Here is a 19,786-nt window from a genome sequence, read left to right as displayed (position 1 = left end):
GACTCACTTGTTCAAATGTCACATTCCATCTCTTGGCCCCTCCTGAGACTAGAAAGACCTTGGCCTCAGAGCCCTGCGGAAGGCCTGGCTGGAGTCCAGAGCCTCAGCCTTCTTCATGCCCTTCACTGGCTGTGGAGCTGGACCTGCCCAGATGTGGAACCTCCCAGTTTGGAAGCAGCTTCTTGTTTGAGGCTCTTTGGGGACAGGGACAGCTGAGACACAGAGGAGGTGCCCAGAGACCAGTGGTGTGGAGACTGCAGCTGCAGATCTACTTAGTGCATGGTATCGGACCAGGAGGGGCCTGCTGGCAGGACTGTGGCCACTAAACCAAGGGGACCCTCAGGCCCAGAAGGGGACACTGGCTTCTTATTGCAGGAAGCCAAAGGCAGGGACCCAAGCTGGCAGAAGGAGTGGCGCTTCCAAGCCACAGACCGCCAATGTTTTCTGGACCATGGCGCTCTTTATTCCTCTCTCCATGCCCTGCCGCTCCCCACCCGCCCCCATTAGCTGCTGGCCAGTTCATTTTCCCAGCCTGGCTTCCGTGCAGAGAGGGCCTCGAGGCCGAGGTGGAAGGTAGCAGCGAGTTGGCCCGCGCTTGGCTTCCCGCACTTGCCGCTTCAACTCCAGGCTGTCATACACCTGGTAGTTGGCATTTCCCCCTGGGTTCCGGCTGAGTGGCATGAAGGTGGGCGGGGGTGGAGGGTGTTCGGTAGCCTGGACGTCGGGCAGAGTCTGGGAGGGGCGGAGGAGCAGCGCTGAGCTGGAATCCGAGGCCCGCTGGTAGAGGCCTCGGCCAGCACCGTGAGGGAGGCGGAGGCGGCCAGAGGGTGCCGCACAGGCAGCATCTCTGCCCATTCGGCCGCCCAGCGCCGCACCTCGTGGGGATCCCGGGAGTAGTTCAAGTGTCCCGTGGAGTGGCGCGGGCTGTGGTTGGGCTGGCTGTGAGCACAGCTGTGGAGGCTCCGCCCGTGGGCCGGTGGGGAGTTGCGCTGCCAGGCTTCGGGCCGGTAGCCCTGAGGCACCAGAGCTGATGGAGGCTCAGAGCCCTCCAGACCACGCCGCCGCTGATCCCAGGAGTCATACGGGAGATGGCCCCCTGAGGGGTAAGTTCTGTGCCCCCCAGGGACCCACGAGCTGTTAGGGGGCAGCCGTCGGGTAAGTGGTGGAGACGAGGTCCACTGGTCAGCATCCACATTGCCCCAGATGCGGGATGGCGAGCAAGGGGCCCCGAAGGACTGCAGCCCTAGCTCAGACTTGGCCTCCACACGCTTGGGCATGCGGTGCAGCTCGGGCGACAGGTAGAGACAGGCTGGTGGCTGGATGGCCAGGATCCCACCCTGTCGACCCCAGAGGCCCACGTTGGAGGGCAGACCCATCTGCCGGTAGAGCCCTCCCCAGCACCCCCACGGGTACTTGGGTTGTGGGAAGGAAAGCTGGTCCTCCTCCTCCAGGTAGGAGTCCGGGTCCTCCCAGCTAAAGGAGGGCATCGGAGGCAGCTGTGACATCCCGTGGAGGCGATGCGGCCTACGGAAGCCTGAGCAGCTGGAGGGGAATTTTCTAAATTCTTGGGCCTCCCCTGGTGGCTTCAGGGGTGGCGGCTGCAGCTGCGGCTACGGTTGCGGAGATGGTGGTAGGAGGACGAGGAGTAGCAAGTGGACCGGGCCATTCTCACTTCCACAGGGTCCAGGGTGCAGTGCATGTGGATGTCTTGGGCCTTGGCTGGAGGATGTTTGGAGGAACTTTCACAAGCCTGTGAGATTTCATCTGTGGGAGTCGAGAGTCCGTGAGGGCAGGGCAACTGTCAGAAGATTTCAGGGTTGGGAACCTGGGAGCCTGGGTTTCTAGGGCCCTGGGAATGGCGAGGCGGGGTGCCTCCTAGCTGTCTTCTGTAGTTACTTTTCTGAATAATACAATACATGGTCTTGTCTAAGGCATTCTGGAGCCCATGCCATATCTGGGGTGGGGTGGGGTGGGGTGGGTGAAAATGAAGGCCAGGCTCTCTACCCTCACCACCACTCCCAGCCAAGACCGTTCCTGCAGACGGAGGTGCAGGCTGCAGCTGGTTCCCACCCTCAGCCATCTTCACCCCTACTGGTGATCCCCAACCATCGCTGACCATAGTTGCCATGCTGATCCCAATGCTGACAAGAATGACAATGCCCAGCAACAGGAGTAGGAAGTCCTCCGCATTCTGGGTACTTTCTTGGTATTGATGGCAGCACCCCAGGTTGTCATACCAGAGCTGCTGTTCCATGGTGGGCGGGTCCTAGGGCCGCCTGAGCCGTGGGACGCCCCACCCCCCCAACCCCACCGGCCCTGACCCACACTGCACTCATGCCAGGACCTGGGGACACCCCCCAACAGGTGAGGGACCATGGTCATAATGAGGCACATTGCAGGGAGTCACAATGCGGAGTTGTCCAATCTTTCATCCACTCAGCTGGTCCTTTAGGTGGCCGTCTCTGCCCTCGGCTCCCACTACATGGAGCCTAGTCCCCAGAGTTCAGTCTGTCCTTCTGTCTCCATGGGGCCTTGCTTAACTTGATTTGCAAGCAGGGTTGCTACAGATGAGAGACAGTCTTCATAGTGACTGGATCATGCATATAGGATTTCCTCCATTTCATTGTTCAAGACATTAGGACCACTTACGTAGCCTGTTGGGCTTCTTAGAACTAGCCTGCAGTTCTTAAAAAGTTTCAAGGGAAGCCAGAAATCCAAATTGCTCTGTGAAATATCCACATTTTAAAAGTAGCAAACCAATTCAAATTTTAAACTCTGCTGGCCAACAACATGGGCCACACAAAACACACCAGGTTGTAACCTCTGACGTATACTGTATAATGCTTTTGTTCTCATCTTCTCATATGATCCTCAGACTAGGGGGCAGATACTATTATTCGCTTCATTTTACAGATGGAGAAACTGAGGCACAGAGCAGTTTAGTAGCTTGTCCAAAGTTTGAGCATCAAAGCTGGAACTTGAGGTTTTTACAGTGTGCTTTTTTATCCTCATTACAAATGCATCCTTTTAGAAAGAACCTTTTCTTATCCTAAAGATAATACATATTACAAAATACAATAAAGTACAGAAAGGTCAAAACAAAGAAAAAACGACCACTAGTCCCAACATGCCCACATAAGCACTATTACTTAGTGTATTTCCTTACAGAAAACATAATTTCCCTCTTCATTCAATCAGAGGTACCGGCTGTATAGGTTAGGATCTGTGCTCGGTGCTGGGGATATTACAGTGAACAGCCATAGTTCCTGCCCTCAGAAGGCTTACAATCTAGTTCTTGTTCTTTGTTCCATTCATTGCCAACCTAGATGTGAATATCCAATGGGGCTTCTTCAAGAAGCAAAAGAGTAAATAAGCAGATAGTGCATGTCAGGTGGGCCCAAGGCCCCCAGCTGCCCAGTCCCACTTGGGCTTCCTCCCTAGAAACGAAATGAGGAGAGGATTGGACTCCTAGTGAAGGAGTTAAGATGCAGAAAGGGATAGGACTTGAGAGTACTATCAAACTCTCAACTCAAGTGGCCGAGGTCCTCGGTCTCGGCCCTCTCGTCCTCAAGGAAAGGGGTCGGGAGGGGGCAAGTGGTACGTGGCATCCAGAAAGATGACGAGGGTCCACAGGAAGAGGCGGTCCACCACCATGGCCACAAACTGCCAGTCCTCCTTCAACTGGGGGTAGGAAGATTAAACTGTTCCTGGGCTCCAGACAACCAGGGAAGGCGGCCTCAAGGCCCTGTACCGCACCCAGGTCCTCATACCACAGCTTTGAGACAAGGGCGGGCCCGCAGAATAGCAGAGAGCGAAACTGCAGGCGACGGATGTGAGTAAAGAACAAGTGGGAAGCCAGGGGGCGGGACCAAGTGAGGCAAACTTCCAATCAGAAAAATAATCGAGTTCTGGGGGCGGAGCCTAAGTTTGCCGGTGGAGCCAAGGCCACCCAGGCCTTGCCTTAACCCACCCTCTTTGGAGTCACAGCTTCGTGGTCCTCCTGTTCCCGCAGCTGTTGAGCGGTGTAGCTGATTGAAGAAACGACCTCCCGTAGGTCGGGAGGCAGGCACACAGCCCGGCTTGGACCATCGATAAATGGCCGCAGGTCCGGGGCAGACAGTTCAGGCTGGAACGTGGAAGAGGCGAGTCTGTTTGGCCACGACCGGGGCACAAAGACGGCCTGCGTGGGTGCTCTAGGCCCCGCCCCAGCTCCCTCCTCCAACGCCCATCCAGGTTTCAAAACGTGAGAGAGCCCTTCAGGTTCTCTTCAGCAGCGGCGACCTCTCTAGCCTTCCGCAATTCCTCCTATTCCCTTACGCTTTAGTTCCCACCTCCCCGCAAAGTGGGCAACAGAAGGGGTACTACAACTCCCATGATGCTCGACCACAACATCCTCTGAGAGCTTAGGACGCCTGCCTCCGCACAGTCTTCTGGGAACTGTAGTTCTCCCTCTCCCTTCTACGTGGGCCGTGGGGAGTAGATACTACCTGTTGGGTTTGGGGAAGAGAAAATCATGTGGTGGCTTGCGGATGAAATATTCATCTGTTCCCCGACCCCAGCCACTTCCTGGAGAATCCCTGAGAGGTATAGGAGGTGGCTCCGGTATCTGGTCTCTCTCAGGTTTGGGTCTCTTCAGACCCAGATACGGAGGGAGTTTGTGGATAAAGATCTGCTGAGTAGAAGAAGAGCCGTCTTGGAGGGGGCTCTTATGCTTTCAGACCAGAAGGGAAGCCGCCAACCACCCCCACGGCACGTGCCCATTCCTGCGCATGCGTGCATGCATCCCACAGATGAAATGCAACTACACAGCCCAAGAGTCCTTAAGGGGGTTAGGAGGCATCCTGACTGGAAAGAAAAGTTCTGAGGGCTTCCACCCTGATAGTACCTAACCCTGAGAATGCTTCCTTGGGACCCACGAAGGAGAGAAGTATTGATGAAGAGAGTCTGGGATCTACGCAATGTTAATGATGGGAGGATAAAATTAATTGGGCAACATTTCAACACCCAAAGACCTTGGCACTTTGACACTCTACCAGGAGTTGTAGTTCTCCCTCAGGTCTGTGAAAGGGAAGGTTGAAAGTTGGTGGGAGTGAGGAGCGATACCTGGACAAAAAGCCAAATACTAGGATTGAGAGTTAACACAGGTTGGAGAGGAGATCTTCTTACCTGACGGACCCAAAGGGGCATTTGGTGGGTGTGGGGTGAGCGATGGTGCAGGTTGAGGACTACGATGTTAAGGATGACTGAGAAGGTGACGAGGACCATGGTAAACATGAGGTATTTGATAATGACGGGGACAGACAGGGAGGTCTCAGGCACTTTGTCTGCCAGCAGCAGCAGGAACACAGTAAGGGTCAGCAGGGCAAAGATCGAGAGCCCCATCTGCTCTACTTGGGGGACAGAGGGGAAGGCGGAAGGATTAGGCTTTGCCAGAAAGCAATCTCCCTGGCATAATCAGTGACCGTGTTTCCAGCCCACTCAAGGACAGGCTTTTGGAAGGGCCAACTGCATGCAAATAACTCCTACATTTATACCTCCAACCTGGACTGATTCCCCTAAATTCCACACTTGTATCCACCTGCCTACTTAACCTCTCCATTTGGGTGTCCAATAGACACCTCGACCTTAACATGTCCAAAACTTAATTCCCTCACCACCGACTCCCCACACAGTCTTCCTCAGGTCATAAATGACAACTCGATCTTTCCTGTGGCTCAGGCCAAATCCCTTGGAGTCATTCTCAGCTCTCCTCTCTCTCATCCCATATCCAATCCATACCAAACCCTATTGGCTCTACCTTCAACATATATCCTGAAACTGATGACTTATCCCATCTACCACTACCATCCTGGTACAAGCCACCATTACCTCAGATCTGAGTTATTACAAAGGCCTCCTCTTTGCTTCATCCTTTGTCCCCCCTGCTGACTGTTCTCAACAGAGCAGCCACATTGATCCCGTTAAAATGTAAATCAGATCAACCAAGAGCCCCAAACACAGCCCAGAATGGGGGAGGCAAGTTTGCATACATCTGGTCGTGACCCAAGAGACCAGATGAGGAAAACTGAAGCCTGGGCTCTTTCTCACAGTCTGGGGAAATCAGGCATTGGGTGTCCATCCCTACATCTTACCTCCTCCCCAGAGGGTGGCTTCTGAGCCACCCTAAAAAGAATTAAGTTCTCTGCGCTCTGGGGGAGCTTTAAGATGCTGGGCGTGGGTGACAGGGAAAGGAAAATTGCTCTAAACTCTAAAGCACTGCTCTCCAATAGCATTTTTCATGATGATGGAAATGTTCTAAATCTGTGCCGTCCAATGCAGTAGCCACTAGCTCCATGTGGCTACTGAGCACTTAGAAGATCATGGCACTGAGGAAGAGAATTTCTTTTTTTTTTCTGGCCAAGCCATGAAGCTTGCGGGGTCTGAATTCCCCGACCAGGGATTGAACCACCGCCACATCAGTGAAAGCGCCAAGTCCCAACAACTGGACTGCCAGGGAACAGAATTGGATGTCAGGGAAATTCTGTTCCCTGAGGAAGATAATTTTTAACTTTTTAACTTAATTTTTAATAGAATTAATTTTCCTTAACTTTAAGTAATTTACATTCTAATAGGCCTTTGGCTAGTGGCTACTGTAATTGACAGTGCAGCTCTAGGGCCTTGGGGATAACGGATTTAGCTAGACAGCGATGGAGGGAAAGCAGGGATAGTTTAGGTCCTCATCAGGCCCTGTGGGATGGGGCTGGGTTGGATGTCCTCAAAAGTCCACAGAACACTTCTCTTGTCTCTTTATTCCTCATGCTTATCTGTCCCCTCTTTTTCTAAGTTTCTCATCACACACTGATATCCCCACTCCTTGATGGTCTCTGGTGAGTTGTTGGATGTTGGAAGCCATCCTGGAGCCATTGCACCATGACAAAGTCATGAAGCAACGGAAGGCGAAACTGCAAGGCAGCGCCGTGCCAGGAAGGTGGACTACAGCTCTGTTGTTATGTTTTATGATAATAAGTTTAAATATAGGGGCAATTTTGGGGGGATGTTGCTCCACGTGAAAGAAAAATTCCTCTAGGACTCCCCCTCCTGAAACTACCACAGAATGGGAAGTACCCACTAAAGACCCAGGGAAATGGGTAAAGAATTAAGAGCCTGGAACTAAAGGGATATTTTTTTTATGAAAAACACCCTCTAGTATGGAGTTATGGCCATGGGCTGGAGTTCCTGATCACATAGGAAATTTATGGTTCTATTATAAAGGAAGATTAATTCTAGAAAAGCAAATGCCTAGAGCAGAATTAGTTGCTAGGATAGGGAGAAAGCACTGTCTCAGTTGAAGGAAACAACGAGAAAGGGCATGCAGGGTACATTGTAAATATTTTCGTGGAACCATTGTAAAAGGTTGCCCATGCAAGAAGAGAAATAGGAACAAGTAGCTTCAACTTTTACAACTAAAATAATCATATAACTGCTTGGCTTGGTTACTAAGAAATAACCTGTGATTAATGGGAACTTGGGAAATATTTTAATAGGACATCTAGAAACTAGGGGATATATTTTTTTAAAAAAAATCTTTATAGAACATTTTGAGGTTTGATTGTGCTAAGATTGTTTGGTCACATACCTGGTAATGTAATCAACTACAATATATAAACCTGTGATTGTAAACAATAAAGAAGAGAGAGAAACATGCAATGCTGATACTTTAAGAAGTGTAATAGATTTATTTCCTTCGCCGACGCTATCTATCCCTCGGGTATCCCTTGACTCGCTGGAGCTGGACTCCGGCAGCTGGATGTGGCCCTATGAAGGCGCCTGGGAGACAGAGCTTCGCACTTGACCCTGTCTGCTGTCTCTGGCGGGCATCAAAGACCACATGCCCTAGCCGGGTGCCTGCTGGTTTTGGGAGGCGTAGACATCTGGCGATAGTTCTGGCAGGCTGGGGGGATGGTATCGGGTGGTACACCCAGGCTTGGCTGCCTGTTCGCTGCGAGGAGGTTAGCAGGTCATTGTAGGCCCCCTGAGCCTTGGCAGAGCAGGAGTTGTGACTGGGTGGGACAGAAGTCCATGGTATGTGCTGCCCTGCATCCTCCTTTCGAGGAACTGTCTCAGATATAAATGACTTTTGGGTCTGACGTGGGCCCAAAACTTGGACAGAGTCAGTTCCTAGAGGGTTCTTGTGGAGGCCAGGGTTTGGGATAAGGCCTGAGTTGTTATGGAGGCCTCGTCTCTTGGATAAGCCAGAGTCTTGAGTAAGGGCTGGACCCTTATGGGGGCCAGGATCTCGATTAATTCCTGAGTCCTCGTGGAAGTTAGGGTCATGGGTATGTTCTGAGCTCCTGTAAATTCCAGCATCTTGGGTAAGGCCAGGATTCTTATGGAGGTCAGAATCTTGAGTAAGGCCTTGGCTCCTGCAGACTCCAGAAGCTTGGGTCAGGCCTGGATTCTTGTAGTCTCCGGAGTCTCGGGTAAGGCTTGAGCCCTTATGGAGGCGAGCGGTTTGCACAGGACCTGGGCTCTTATGGAGATCAGACTCCTGGCAAAGGACTGAGCTCTTGTTGACTGCAGAGTCTTGGGCATGGCATGGACTCTTCTGTGGCCAAGAATCTTGGGTAATGACTGGATTCTTCTGAAGGTCAGAGTCTTGGGAAAGGCTTGGATTCTTGCAGAGGTAAGGGTCTTTGGTAAGGCCTCGAAGTTCGTGGAGGCCTGGATCTTGAGCAAGGCCTGGGTTCTTGGGGAGGCCTGTGTCTCCGGTAAGGCCTGGGGTCCTTTGGAGGACAGAGCATTGGTTGAGACCTAGACTCTCATGAAGTTCTGGGGGTTGGGGCTGGTTTGGGGTTTGGGAAGTAGTGGATAACTGGGGAGGGATGGGGCCCTGGGGAGAGAGGACAGACTGAGGAGACTTGGAGGTTGGGGGAAAGGTGGGGGTTTGTATTAAGGCGGAGGGCTTCTGGTGGTTGCTGTGTTGATGAAGGACAAAGGATCTGGGAAAACAAGAGGCAGAGAAAGAGTGCATGGTGGAGGCATGGTGCATGGTGAGCTCTGGGCACTGGTCGGAGAATGGAAGCAAGGTTGAGAAGGTGCAGCATCCTTGGAGTACACCAGGAATTTGGGGTAGACTGGAGTCTGGGGATCCGTGTTTCTCTTCTCAGACTGGCAAGGGTGGGAGCTACAGTGAGTGAAGGTCTTGGACTGTACAAATTTGTCTTTGGCATCATTTGGGATCTTCCATTCCATAGTCCCCAACTCCACGTAACCCAGTATGGACCCTGTGGAGGGCTTGGCACTGTCCCCACTACATTGCTTCAGTGTTTGCTCAGCTGTACCAGAGCTCACCAGACCATGCCCCTCTTGGGGCCTGGAGAGGGTACCCAAGTCATTTCTGGAGTACCCAGAGTTCTGAGGGGGACACACATGGAATAAGTTCTGCTTTATGCTGCGGGCATAGTAGACCACATGGCCAGAGGAGAGGCCTTGGTCGAAGGTAGACAAGGTAGAGAGAATAGAATCTAGGATGGGGGTACGGGTGGTGGAAGGGACTGGAGGGGTCGTCAGGGCCATGACCAGTGCTGGGACAGAGGTTGTGGCAGAGATCGGGACAGGGGCTGGTGTAGGGGCTAGGGCAGGAGTAGTAGCAGGGGCAGAAGTTGGGGGAGGGACCAGAGTGTTGGCATGGGTATAGGTCAGATGAGCATGGGTCAGGGTGCAGAGAGAAGTGTGGCCCAGGAATTGGGCTGAGGCATGTGAGGGGGCCTGGGCTTGGGCCTGGGCTGGGGTATGGGCTGAGGTATGCTCCGGGCCATGGACCTGGGCAGGGCTGTGCTCAGGGGTGAGGGCTGGTGAGGGGGTCTGGGCCTGGGGGGTAGTGTGCTCAGGGAGGTGGAGTGTGGAGCAAGTCTGGGCCTGAGGTGGGGCGTGCACAGAGGGGTGCTTGTAGGAGAAGGTCTGGGCCTTGGCAGGAGAATGTGCAGGGAGCTGAACTGGGGGGCAGGTCTGGGCCCGGGCTGGGGCCTGGGCTGAGTCATAGTCTGGGGTCTTAGTCTTGCTCTCTTGGGGCAGGCAGAGTGGAACCACGTCCACCTTGCTTATCCTGCGGAGCTTGGAAGATGTCTCTCACCTGGAGTTAAAGGTGGCTTTGGACTTTAAGGCTGTGAACGGAGGGGCCTCCCCAGCTCCCACTACCCCCTCCTTCCACAGTCCCCGTGGAGCCTCCGTGGAAGCCCGAGCCCGTCCACACTGCGGCGGCATCCAGCAGCACTTAGAAGCCGTCTCATCATCTGTTTCTGGTATCCAGGATTCAAGGTGGTTTGGGTGCCTGTGCAGGAAGCTCGGGCGATGGTGGAAGCGGGGAGAAACTCTTGAACACAGGTTCTTGGGATCCACGGAGCAGCACATGCGATGGCTGCCTCCACAGCTGGCTTGCTTGTCTGCAGGGAAAGGCGAGATGGGACAGGGCCTGGGTTCCTGAGGGGCTGAGAATCAAGGCAGGGATAGAAGAAAGGGGACAGGCCCACATCCCCTGAGGCCACACTGGCGCCCACTTACCTTTGGGGAAAATACGGTTGAAACCTGCCCGCAAGAATCTCTTCAGATGCATCCAGAGCTGAGGGAAGCAAGGGAGCGTGGAGTTCGGGATCAGGGTGAGCCCTGAAATCCAACCCTTGTCCGGCCACACTGCAGCAGCCATCCCATCTCAGCCCCTTCAAGACCCCAGGGCTCCCCCAACCACACTGCCCAGATCCTGCCCTCACCAGAGTCACCACGTTGATCCACACATTGAGCAAGATGATGCTGACCAGGATCAGAAGAATTGAGTCTCCTAGGTCTTGGCATTTCCTGGGTGTGGTGCCAGAGCACGCCTCGGCTAGGTAATGGGTTTGCTCAGCCATGGCCGGGGGTCCCAGGACTGCCTGGGTCCGCTGGCCTCCATATATGTATACTGGGAGACAGACTGGGTCATAATGGGGCAGGTGGTGGCGTCACAGTGAGGGAGGGGGACGAAAAGGAGGGCCAGGCGTGGCATTCCATGGTTCCCCGGGTGAGGTAAGCTGAGCCTGGACAGCCAAACAGGGCCCGGAGGCCGGCACACCTCCCCTCGAGGTGTCAAACATTCGCTCACCGCCCACTGACTCACTTGTTCAAATGTCACATTCCATCTCTTGGCCCCTCCTGAGACTAGAAAGACCTTGGCCTCAGAGCCCTGCGGAAGGCCTGGCTGGAGTCCAGAGCCTCAGCCTTCTTCATGCCCTTCACTGGCTGTGGAGCTGGACCTGCCCAGATGTGGAACCTCCCAGTTTGGAAGCAGCTTCTTGTTTGAGGCTCTTTGGGGACAGGGACAGCTGAGACACAGAGGAGGTGCCCAGAGACCAGTGGTGTGGAGACTGCAGCTGCAGATCTACTTAGTGCATGGTATCGGACCAGGAGGGGCCTGCTGGCAGGACTGTGGCCACTAAACCAAGGGGACCCTCAGGCCCAGAAGGGGACACTGGCTTCTTATTGCAGGAAGCCAAAGGCAGGGACCCAAGCTGGCAGAAGGAGTGGCGCTTCCAAGCCACAGACCGCCAATGTTTTCTGGACCATGGCGCTCTTTATTCCTCTCTCCATGCCCTGCCGCTCCCCACCCGCCCCCATTAGCTGCTGGCCAGTTCATTTTCCCAGCCTGGCTTCCGTGCAGAGAGGGCCTCGAGGCCGAGGTGGAAGGTAGCAGCGAGTTGGCCCGCGCTTGGCTTCCCGCACTTGCCGCTTCAACTCCAGGCTGTCATACACCTGGTAGTTGGCATTTCCCCCTGGGTTCCGGCTGAGTGGCATGAAGGTGGGCGGGGGTGGAGGGTGTTCGGTAGCCTGGACGTCGGGCAGAGTCTGGGAGGGGCGGAGGAGCAGCGCTGAGCTGGAATCCGAGGCCCGCTGGTAGAGGCCTCGGCCAGCACCGTGAGGGAGGCGGAGGCGGCCAGAGGGTGCCGCACAGGCAGCATCTCTGCCCATTCGGCCGCCCAGCGCCGCACCTCGTGGGGATCCCGGGAGTAGTTCAAGTGTCCCGTGGAGTGGCGCGGGCTGTGGTTGGGCTGGCTGTGAGCACAGCTGTGGAGGCTCCGCCCGTGGGCCGGTGGGGAGTTGCGCTGCCAGGCTTCGGGCCGGTAGCCCTGAGGCACCAGAGCTGATGGAGGCTCAGAGCCCTCCAGACCACGCCGCCGCTGATCCCAGGAGTCATACGGGAGATGGCCCCCTGAGGGGTAAGTTCTGTGCCCCCCAGGGACCCACGAGCTGTTAGGGGGCAGCCGTCGGGTAAGTGGTGGAGACGAGGTCCACTGGTCAGCATCCACATTGCCCCAGATGCGGGATGGCGAGCAAGGGGCCCCGAAGGACTGCAGCCCTAGCTCAGACTTGGCCTCCACACGCTTGGGCATGCGGTGCAGCTCGGGCGACAGGTAGAGACAGGCTGGTGGCTGGATGGCCAGGATCCCACCCTGTCGACCCCAGAGGCCCACGTTGGAGGGCAGACCCATCTGCCGGTAGAGCCCTCCCCAGCACCCCCACGGGTACTTGGGTTGTGGGAAGGAAAGCTGGTCCTCCTCCTCCAGGTAGGAGTCCGGGTCCTCCCAGCTAAAGGAGGGCATCGGAGGCAGCTGTGACATCCCGTGGAGGCGATGCGGCCTACGGAAGCCTGAGCAGCTGGAGGGGAATTTTCTAAATTCTTGGGCCTCCCCTGGTGGCTTCAGGGGTGGCGGCTGCAGCTGCGGCTACGGTTGCGGAGATGGTGGTAGGAGGACGAGGAGTAGCAAGTGGACCGGGCCATTCTCACTTCCACAGGGTCCAGGGTGCAGTGCATGTGGATGTCTTGGGCCTTGGCTGGAGGATGTTTGGAGGAACTTTCACAAGCCTGTGAGATTTCATCTGTGGGAGTCGAGAGTCCGTGAGGGCAGGGCAACTGTCAGAAGATTTCAGGGTTGGGAACCTGGGAGCCTGGGTTTCTAGGGCCCTGGGAATGGCGAGGCGGGGTGCCTCCTAGCTGTCTTCTGTAGTTACTTTTCTGAATAATACAATACATGGTCTTGTCTAAGGCATTCTGGAGCCCATGCCATATCTGGGGTGGGGTGGGGTGGGGTGGGTGAAAATGAAGGCCAGGCTCTCTACCCTCACCACCACTCCCAGCCAAGACCGTTCCTGCAGACGGAGGTGCAGGCTGCAGCTGGTTCCCACCCTCAGCCATCTTCACCCCTACTGGTGATCCCCAACCATCGCTGACCATAGTTGCCATGCTGATCCCAATGCTGACAAGAATGACAATGCCCAGCAACAGGAGTAGGAAGTCCTCCGCATTCTGGGTACTTTCTTGGTATTGATGGCAGCACCCCAGGTTGTCATACCAGAGCTGCTGTTCCATGGTGGGCGGGTCCTAGGGCCGCCTGAGCCGTGGGACGCCCCACCCCCCCAACCCCACCGGCCCTGACCCACACTGCACTCATGCCAGGACCTGGGGACACCCCCCAACAGGTGAGGGACCATGGTCATAATGAGGCACATTGCAGGGAGTCACAATGCGGAGTTGTCCAATCTTTCATCCACTCAGCTGGTCCTTTAGGTGGCCGTCTCTGCCCTCGGCTCCCACTACATGGAGCCTAGTCCCCAGAGTTCAGTCTGTCCTTCTGTCTCCATGGGGCCTTGCTTAACTTGATTTGCAAGCAGGGTTGCTACAGATGAGAGACAGTCTTCATAGTGACTGGATCATGCATATAGGATTTCCTCCATTTCATTGTTCAAGACATTAGGACCGCTTACGTAGCCTGTTGGGCTTCTTAGAACTAGCCTGCAGTTCTTAAAAAGTTTCAAGGGAAGCCAGAAATCCAAATTGCTCTGTGAAATATCCACATTTTAAAAGTAGCAAACCAATTCAAATTTTAAACTCTGCTGGCCAACAACATGGGCCACACAAAACACACCAGGTTGTAACCTCTGACGTATACTGTATAATGCTTTTGTTCTCATCTTCTCATATGATCCTCAGACTAGGGGGCAGATACTATTATTCGCTTCATTTTACAGATGGAGAAACTGAGGCACAGAGCAGTTTAGTAGCTTGTCCGAAGTTTGAGCATCAAAGCTGGAACTTGAGGTTTTTACAGTGTGCTTTTTTATCCTCATTACAAATGCATCCTTTTAGAAAGAACCTTTTCTTATCCTAAAGATAATACATATTACAAAATACAATAAAGTACAGAAAGGTCAAAACAAAGAAAAAACGACCACTAGTCCCAACATGCCCACATAAGCACTATTACTTAGTGTATTTCCTTACAGAAAACATAATTTCCCTCTTCATTCAATCAGAGGTACCGGCTGTATAGGTTAGGATCTGTGCTCGGTGCTGGGGATATTACAGTGAACAGCCATAGTTCCTGCCCTCAGAAGGCTTACAATCTAGTTCTTGTTCTTTGTTCCATTCATTGCCAACCTAGATGTGAATATCCAATGGGGCTTCTTCAAGAAGCAAAAGAGTAAATAAGCAGATAGTGCATGTCAGGTGGGCCCAAGGCCCCCAGCTGCCCAGTCCCACTTGGGCTTCCTCCCTAGAAACGAAATGAGGAGAGGATTGGACTCCTAGTGAAGGAGTTAAGATGCAGAAAGGGATAGGACTTGAGAGTACTATCAAACTCTCAACTCAAGTGGCCGAGGTCCTCGGTCTTGGCCCTCTCGTCCTCAAGGAAAGGGGTCGGGAGGGGGCAAGTGGTACGTGGCATCCAGAAAGATGACGAGGGTCCACAGGAAGAGGCGGTCCACCACCATGGCCACAAACTGCCAGTCCTCCTTCAACTGGGGGTAGGAAGATTAAACTGTTCCTGGGCTCCAGACAACCAGGGAAGGCGGCCTCAAGGCCCTGTACCGCACCCAGGTCCTCATACCACAGCTTTGAGACAAGGGCGGGCCCGCAGAATAGCAGAGAGCGAAACTGCAGGCGACGGATGTGAGTAAAGAACAAGTGGGAAGCCAGGGGGCGGGACCAAGTGAGGCAAACTTCCAATCAGAAAAATAATCGAGTTCTGGGGGCGGAGCCTAAGTTTGCCGGTGGAGCCAAGGCCACCCAGGCCTTGCCTTAACCCACCCTCTTTGGAGTCACAGCTTCGTGGTCCTCCTGTTCCCGCAGCTGTTGAGCGGTGTAGCTGATTGAAGAAACGACCTCCCGTAGGTCGGGAGGCAGGCACACAGCCCGGCTTGGACCATCGATAAATGGCCGCAGGTCCGGGGCAGACAGTTCAGGCTGGAACGTGGAAGAGGCGAGTCTGTTTGGCCACGACCGGGGCACAAAGACGGCCTGCGTGGGTGCTCTAGGCCCCGCCCCAGCTCCCTCCTCCAACGCCCATCCAGGTTTCAAAACGTGAGAGAGCCCTTCAGGTTCTCTTCAGCAGCGGCGACCTCTCTAGCCTTCCGCAATTCCTCCTATTCCCTTACGCTTTAGTTCCCACCTCCCCGCAAAGTGGGCAACAGAAGGGGTACTACAACTCCCATGATGCTCGACCACGACATCCTCTGAGAGCTTAGGACGCCTGCCTCCGCACAGTCTTCTGGGAACTGTAGTTCTCCCTCTCCCTTCTACGTGGGCCGTGGGGAGTAGATACTACCTGTTGGGTTTGGGGAAGAGAAAATCATGTGGTGGCTTGCGGATGAAATATTCATCTGTTCCCCGACCCCAGCCACTTCCTGGAGAATCCCTGAGAGGTATAGGAGGTGGCTCCGGTATCTGGTCTCTCTCAGGTTTGGGTCTCTTCAGACCCAGATACGGAGGGAGTTTGTGGATAAAGATCTGCTGAGTAGAAGAAGAGCCGTCTTGGAGGGGGCTCTTATGCTTTCAGACCAGAAGGGAAGCCGCCAACCACCCCCACGGCACGTGCCCATTCCTGCGCATGCGTGCATGCATCCCACAGATGAAATGCAACTACACAGCCCAAGAGTCCTTAAGGGGGTTAGGAGGCATCCTGACTGGAAAGAAAAGTTCTGAGGGCTTCCACCCTGATAGTACCTAACCCTGAGAATGCTTCCTTGGGACCCACGAAGGAGAGAAGTATTGATGAAGAGAGTCTGGGATCTACGCAATGTTAATGATGGGAGGATAAAATTAATTGGGCAACATTTCAACACCCAAAGACCTTGGCACTTTGACACTCTACCAGGAGTTGTAGTTCTCCCTCAGGTCTGTGAAAGGGAAGGTTGAAAGTTGGTGGGAGTGAGGAGCGATACCTGGACAAAAAGCCAAATACTAGGATTGAGAGTTAACACAGGTTGGAGAGGAGATCTTCTTACCTGACGGACCCAAAGGGGCATTTGGTGGGTGTGGGGTGAGCGATGGTGCAGGTTGAGGACTACGATGTTAAGGATGACTGAGAAGGTGACGAGGACCATGGTAAACATGAGGTATTTGATAATGACGGGGACAGACAGGGAGGTCTCAGGCACTTTGTCTGCCAGCAGCAGCAGGAACACAGTAAGGGTCAGCAGGGCAAAGATCGAGAGCCCCATCTGCTCTACTTGGGGGACAGAGGGGAAGGCGGAAGGATTAGGCTTTGCCAGAAAGCAATCTCCCTGGCATAATCAGTGACCGTGTTTCCAGCCCACTCAAGGACAGGCTTTTGGAAGGGCCAACTGCATGCAAATAACTCCTACATTTATACCTCCAACCTGGACTGATTCCCCTAAATTCCACACTTGTATCCACCTGCCTACTTAACCTCTCCATTTGGGTGTCCAATAGACACCTCGACCTTAACATGTCCAAAACTTAATTCCCTCACCACCGACTCCCCACACAGTCTTCCTCAGGTCATAAATGACAACTCGATCTTTCCTGTGGCTCAGGCCAAATCCCTTGGAGTCATTCTCAGCTCTCCTCTCTCTCATCCCATATCCAATCCATACCAAACCCTATTGGCTCTACCTTCAACATATATCCTGAAACTGATGACTTATCCCATCTACCACTACCATCCTGGTACAAGCCACCATTACCTCAGATCTGAGTTATTACAAAGGCCTCCTCTTTGCTTCATCCTTTGTCCCCCCTGCTGACTGTTCTCAACAGAGCAGCCACATTGATCCCGTTAAAATGTAAATCAGATCAACCAAGAGCCCCAAACACAGCCCAGAATGGGGGAGGCAAGTTTGCATACATCTGGTCGTGACCCAAGAGACCAGATGAGGAAAACTGAAGCCTGGGCTCTTTCTCACAGTCTGGGGAAATCAGGCATTGGGTGTCCATCCCTACATCTTACCTCCTCCCCAGAGGGTGGCTTCTGAGCCACCCTAAAAAGAATTAAGTTCTCTGCGCTCTGGGGGAGCTTTAAGATGCTGGGCGTGGGTGACAGGGAAAGGAAAATTGCTCTAAACTCTAAAGCACTGCTCTCCAATAGCATTTTTCATGATGATGGAAATGTTCTAAATCTGTGCCGTCCAATGCAGTAGCCACTAGCTCCATGTGGCTACTGAGCACTTAGAAGATCATGGCACTGAGGAAGAGAATTTCTTTTTTTTTTCTGGCCAAGCCATGAAGCTTGCGGGGTCTGAATTCCCCGACCAGGGATTGAACCACCGCCACATCAGTGAAAGCGCCAAGTCCCAACAACTGGACTGCCAGGGAACAGAATTGGATGTCAGGGAAATTCTGTTCCCTGAGGAAGAGAATTTTTAACTTTTTAACTTAATTTTTAATAGAATTAATTTTCCTTAACTTTAAGTAATTTACATTCTAATAGGCCTTTGGCTAGTGGCTACTGTAATTGACAGTGCAGCTCTAGGGCCTTGGGGATAACGGATTTAGCTAGACAGCGATGGAGGGAAAGCAGGGATAGTTTAGGTCCTCATCAGGCCCTGTGGGATGGGGCTGGGTTGGATGTCCTCAAAAGTCCACAGAACACTTCTCTTGTCTCTTTATTCCTCATGCTTATCTGTCCCCTCTTTTTCTAAGTTTCTCATCACACACTGATATCCCCACTCCTTGATGGTCTCTGGTGAGTTGTTGGATGTTGGAAGCCATCCTGGAGCCATTGCACCATGACAAAGTCATGAAGCAACGGAAGGCGAAACTGCAAGGCAGCGCCGTGCCAGGAAGGTGGACTACAGCTCTGTTGTTATGTTTTATGATAATAAGTTTAAATATAGGGGCAATTTTGGGGGGATGTTGCTCCACGTGAAAGAAAAATTCCTCTAGGACTCCCCCTCCTGAAACTACCACAGAATGGGAAGTACCCACTAAAGACCCAGGGAAATGGGTAAAGAATTAAGAGCCTGGAACTAAAGGGATATTTTTTTTATGAAAAACACCCTCTAGTATGGAGTTATGGCCATGGGCTGGAGTTCCTGATCACATAGGAAATTTATGGTTCTATTATAAAGGAAGATTAATTCTAGAAAAGCAAATGCCTAGAGCAGAATTAGTTGCTAGGATAGGGAGAAAGCACTGTCTCAGTTGAAGGAAACAACGAGAAAGGGCATGCAGGGTACATTGTAAATATTTTCGTGGAACCATTGTAAAAGGTTGCCCATGCAAGAAGAGAAATAGGAACAAGTAGCTTCAACTTTTACAACTAAAATAATCATATAACTGCTTGGCTTGGTTACTAAGAAATAACCTGTGATTAATGGGAACTTGGGAAATATTTTAATAGGACATCTAGAAACTAGGGGATATATTTTTTTAAAAAAAATCTTTATAGAACATTTTGAGGTTTGATTGTGCTAAGATTGTTTGGTCACATACCTGGTAATGTAATCAACTACAATATATAAACCTGTGATTGTAAACAATAAAGAAGAGAGAGAAACATGCAATGCTGATACTTTAAGAAGTGTAATAGATTTATTTCCTTCGCCGACGCTATCTATCCCTCGGGTATCCCTTGACTCGCTGGAGCTGGACTCCGGCAGCTGGATGTGGCCCTATGAAGGCGCCTGGGAGACAGAGCTTCGCACTTGACCCTGTCTGCTGTCTCTGGCGGGCATCAAAGACCACATGCCCTAGCCGGGTGCCTGCTGGTTTTGGGAGGCGTAGACATCTGGCGATAGTTCTGGCAGGCTGGGGGGATGGTATCGGGTGGTACACCCAGGCTTGGCTGCCTGTTCGCTGCGAGGAGGTTAGCAGGTCATTGTAGGCCCCCTGAGCCTTGGCAGAGCAGGAGTTGTGACTGGGTGGGACAGAAGTCCATGGTATGTGCTGCCCTGCATCCTCCTTTCGAGGAACTGTCTCAGATATAAATGACTTTTGGGTCTGACGTGGGCCCAAAACTTGGACAGAGTCAGTTCCTAGAGGGTTCTTGTGGAGGCCAGGGTTTGGGATAAGGCCTGAGTTGTTATGGAGGCCTCGTCTCTTGGATAAGCCAGAGTCTTGAGTAAGGGCTGGACCCTTATGGGGGCCAGGATCTCGATTAATTCCTGAGTCCTCGTGGAAGTTAGGGTCATGGGTATGTTCTGAGCTCCTGTAAATTCCAGCATCTTGGGTAAGGCCAGGATTCTTATGGAGGTCAGAATCTTGAGTAAGGCCTTGGCTCCTGCAGACTCCAGAAGCTTGGGTCAGGCCTGGATTCTTGTAGTCTCCGGAGTCTCGGGTAAGGCTTGAGCCCTTATGGAGGCGAGCGGTTTGCACAGGACCTGGGCTCTTATGGAGATCAGACTCCTGGCAAAGGACTGAGCTCTTGTTGACTGCAGAGTCTTGGGCATGGCATGGACTCTTCTGTGGCCAAGAATCTTGGGTAATGACTGGATTCTTCTGAAGGTCAGAGTCTTGGGAAAGGCTTGGATTCTTGCAGAGGTA

The 19,786-nt window shown here is 53.0% G+C and overlaps 3 protein-coding genes and 2 pseudogenes across 5 annotated transcripts; all 5 read right to left on the bottom strand.

Annotated features, from left to right (window-relative positions):
* Positions 1-103: 103 nt before the first annotated feature.
* LOC308610272 (uncharacterized protein SPEM2-like) lies at positions 104-2,257 on the bottom strand (annotated as a pseudogene). Its single transcript has 4 exons — positions 2,117-2,257; positions 1,897-1,954; positions 495-1,764; positions 104-194 (listed from the first exon to the last, which is right to left on the bottom strand). The product of its transcript is annotated as an uncharacterized protein SPEM2-like (transcript).
* A 579-nt stretch (positions 2,258-2,836) lies between these two features.
* On the bottom strand, positions 2,837-5,796 carry LOC308610268 (acetylcholine receptor subunit beta-like). Its single transcript, XM_081259465.1, has 4 exons — positions 5,167-5,796; positions 4,488-4,669; positions 3,986-4,148; positions 2,837-3,681 (listed from the first exon to the last, which is right to left on the bottom strand). The coding sequence occupies exons 1-4, from the start codon at positions 5,380-5,382 to the stop codon at positions 3,568-3,570; spliced, it is 675 nt and encodes a 224-aa protein (XP_081115591.1). The 5' UTR covers positions 5,383-5,796; the 3' UTR covers positions 2,837-3,567.
* Positions 5,797-7,647: 1,851 nt separating this feature from the next.
* On the bottom strand, positions 7,648-11,610 carry LOC308610266 (uncharacterized protein). The gene is made up of 4 exons (XM_081259463.1): positions 10,746-11,610; positions 10,540-10,597; positions 10,112-10,421; positions 7,648-8,762 (listed from the first exon to the last, which is right to left on the bottom strand). Exons 1-4 carry the CDS (start codon positions 10,881-10,883, stop codon positions 7,733-7,735), a joined length of 1,536 nt encoding a protein of 511 aa, XP_081115589.1. The 5' UTR covers positions 10,884-11,610; the 3' UTR covers positions 7,648-7,732.
* Positions 11,225-13,378, bottom strand: LOC308610271 (uncharacterized protein SPEM2-like; annotated as a pseudogene). Its single transcript has 4 exons — positions 13,238-13,378; positions 13,018-13,075; positions 11,616-12,885; positions 11,225-11,315 (listed from the first exon to the last, which is right to left on the bottom strand). The product of its transcript is annotated as an uncharacterized protein SPEM2-like (transcript).
* Positions 13,379-14,688: 1,310 nt separating this feature from the next.
* Positions 14,689-16,917, bottom strand: LOC308610265 (acetylcholine receptor subunit beta-like; the record flags this gene model as incomplete). Its single annotated transcript, XM_081259462.1, has 4 exons — positions 16,288-16,917; positions 15,609-15,790; positions 15,107-15,269; positions 14,689-14,802 (listed from the first exon to the last, which is right to left on the bottom strand). Exons 1-4 carry the CDS (start codon positions 16,501-16,503, stop codon positions 14,689-14,691), a joined length of 675 nt encoding a protein of 224 aa, XP_081115588.1. The 5' UTR covers positions 16,504-16,917.
* Positions 16,918-19,786: the final 2,869 nt, after the last annotated feature.

Source organism: Mesoplodon bidens, assembly GCF_964165515.1.
Source record: "Mesoplodon bidens genome assembly, contig: HAP1_SCAFFOLD_1465, whole genome shotgun sequence".
Taxonomy (NCBI): Eukaryota; Metazoa; Chordata; class Mammalia; order Artiodactyla; family Ziphiidae; genus Mesoplodon; species Mesoplodon bidens.
The sequence above is the reverse complement of the archived record's forward strand: the minus strand, read 5'-3'. Positions and strand labels throughout refer to the sequence as shown.

Bases quoted from the DNA above. Each gene is read 5' to 3' on its own strand.
- LOC308610268 (XM_081259465.1), bottom strand. From the start codon at position 5,382: ATGGGGCTCTCGATCTTTGCCCTGCTGACCCTTACTGTGTTCCTGCTG. The intron at 4,670-5,166 runs GTAAGAAGATCT...TCTACTCAGCAG, and splicing joins TGCCCCTTTGGGTCCGTCAG to ATCTTTATCCACAAACTCCC. The intron at 4,149-4,487 runs GTAGTATCTACT...GTGGCCAAACAG, and splicing joins CTCTTCCCCAAACCCAACAG to ACTCGCCTCTTCCACGTTCC.
- LOC308610266 (XM_081259463.1), bottom strand. From the start codon at position 10,883: ATGGCTGAGCAAACCCATTACCTAGCCGAGGCGTGCTCTGGCACCACA. The intron at 10,598-10,745 runs GTGAGGGCAGGA...TGCTTCCCTCAG, and splicing joins GGATCAACGTGGTGACTCTG to CTCTGGATGCATCTGAAGAG. The intron at 10,422-10,539 runs GTAAGTGGGCGC...CTTTCCCTGCAG, and splicing joins CAACCGTATTTTCCCCAAAG to ACAAGCAAGCCAGCTGTGGA.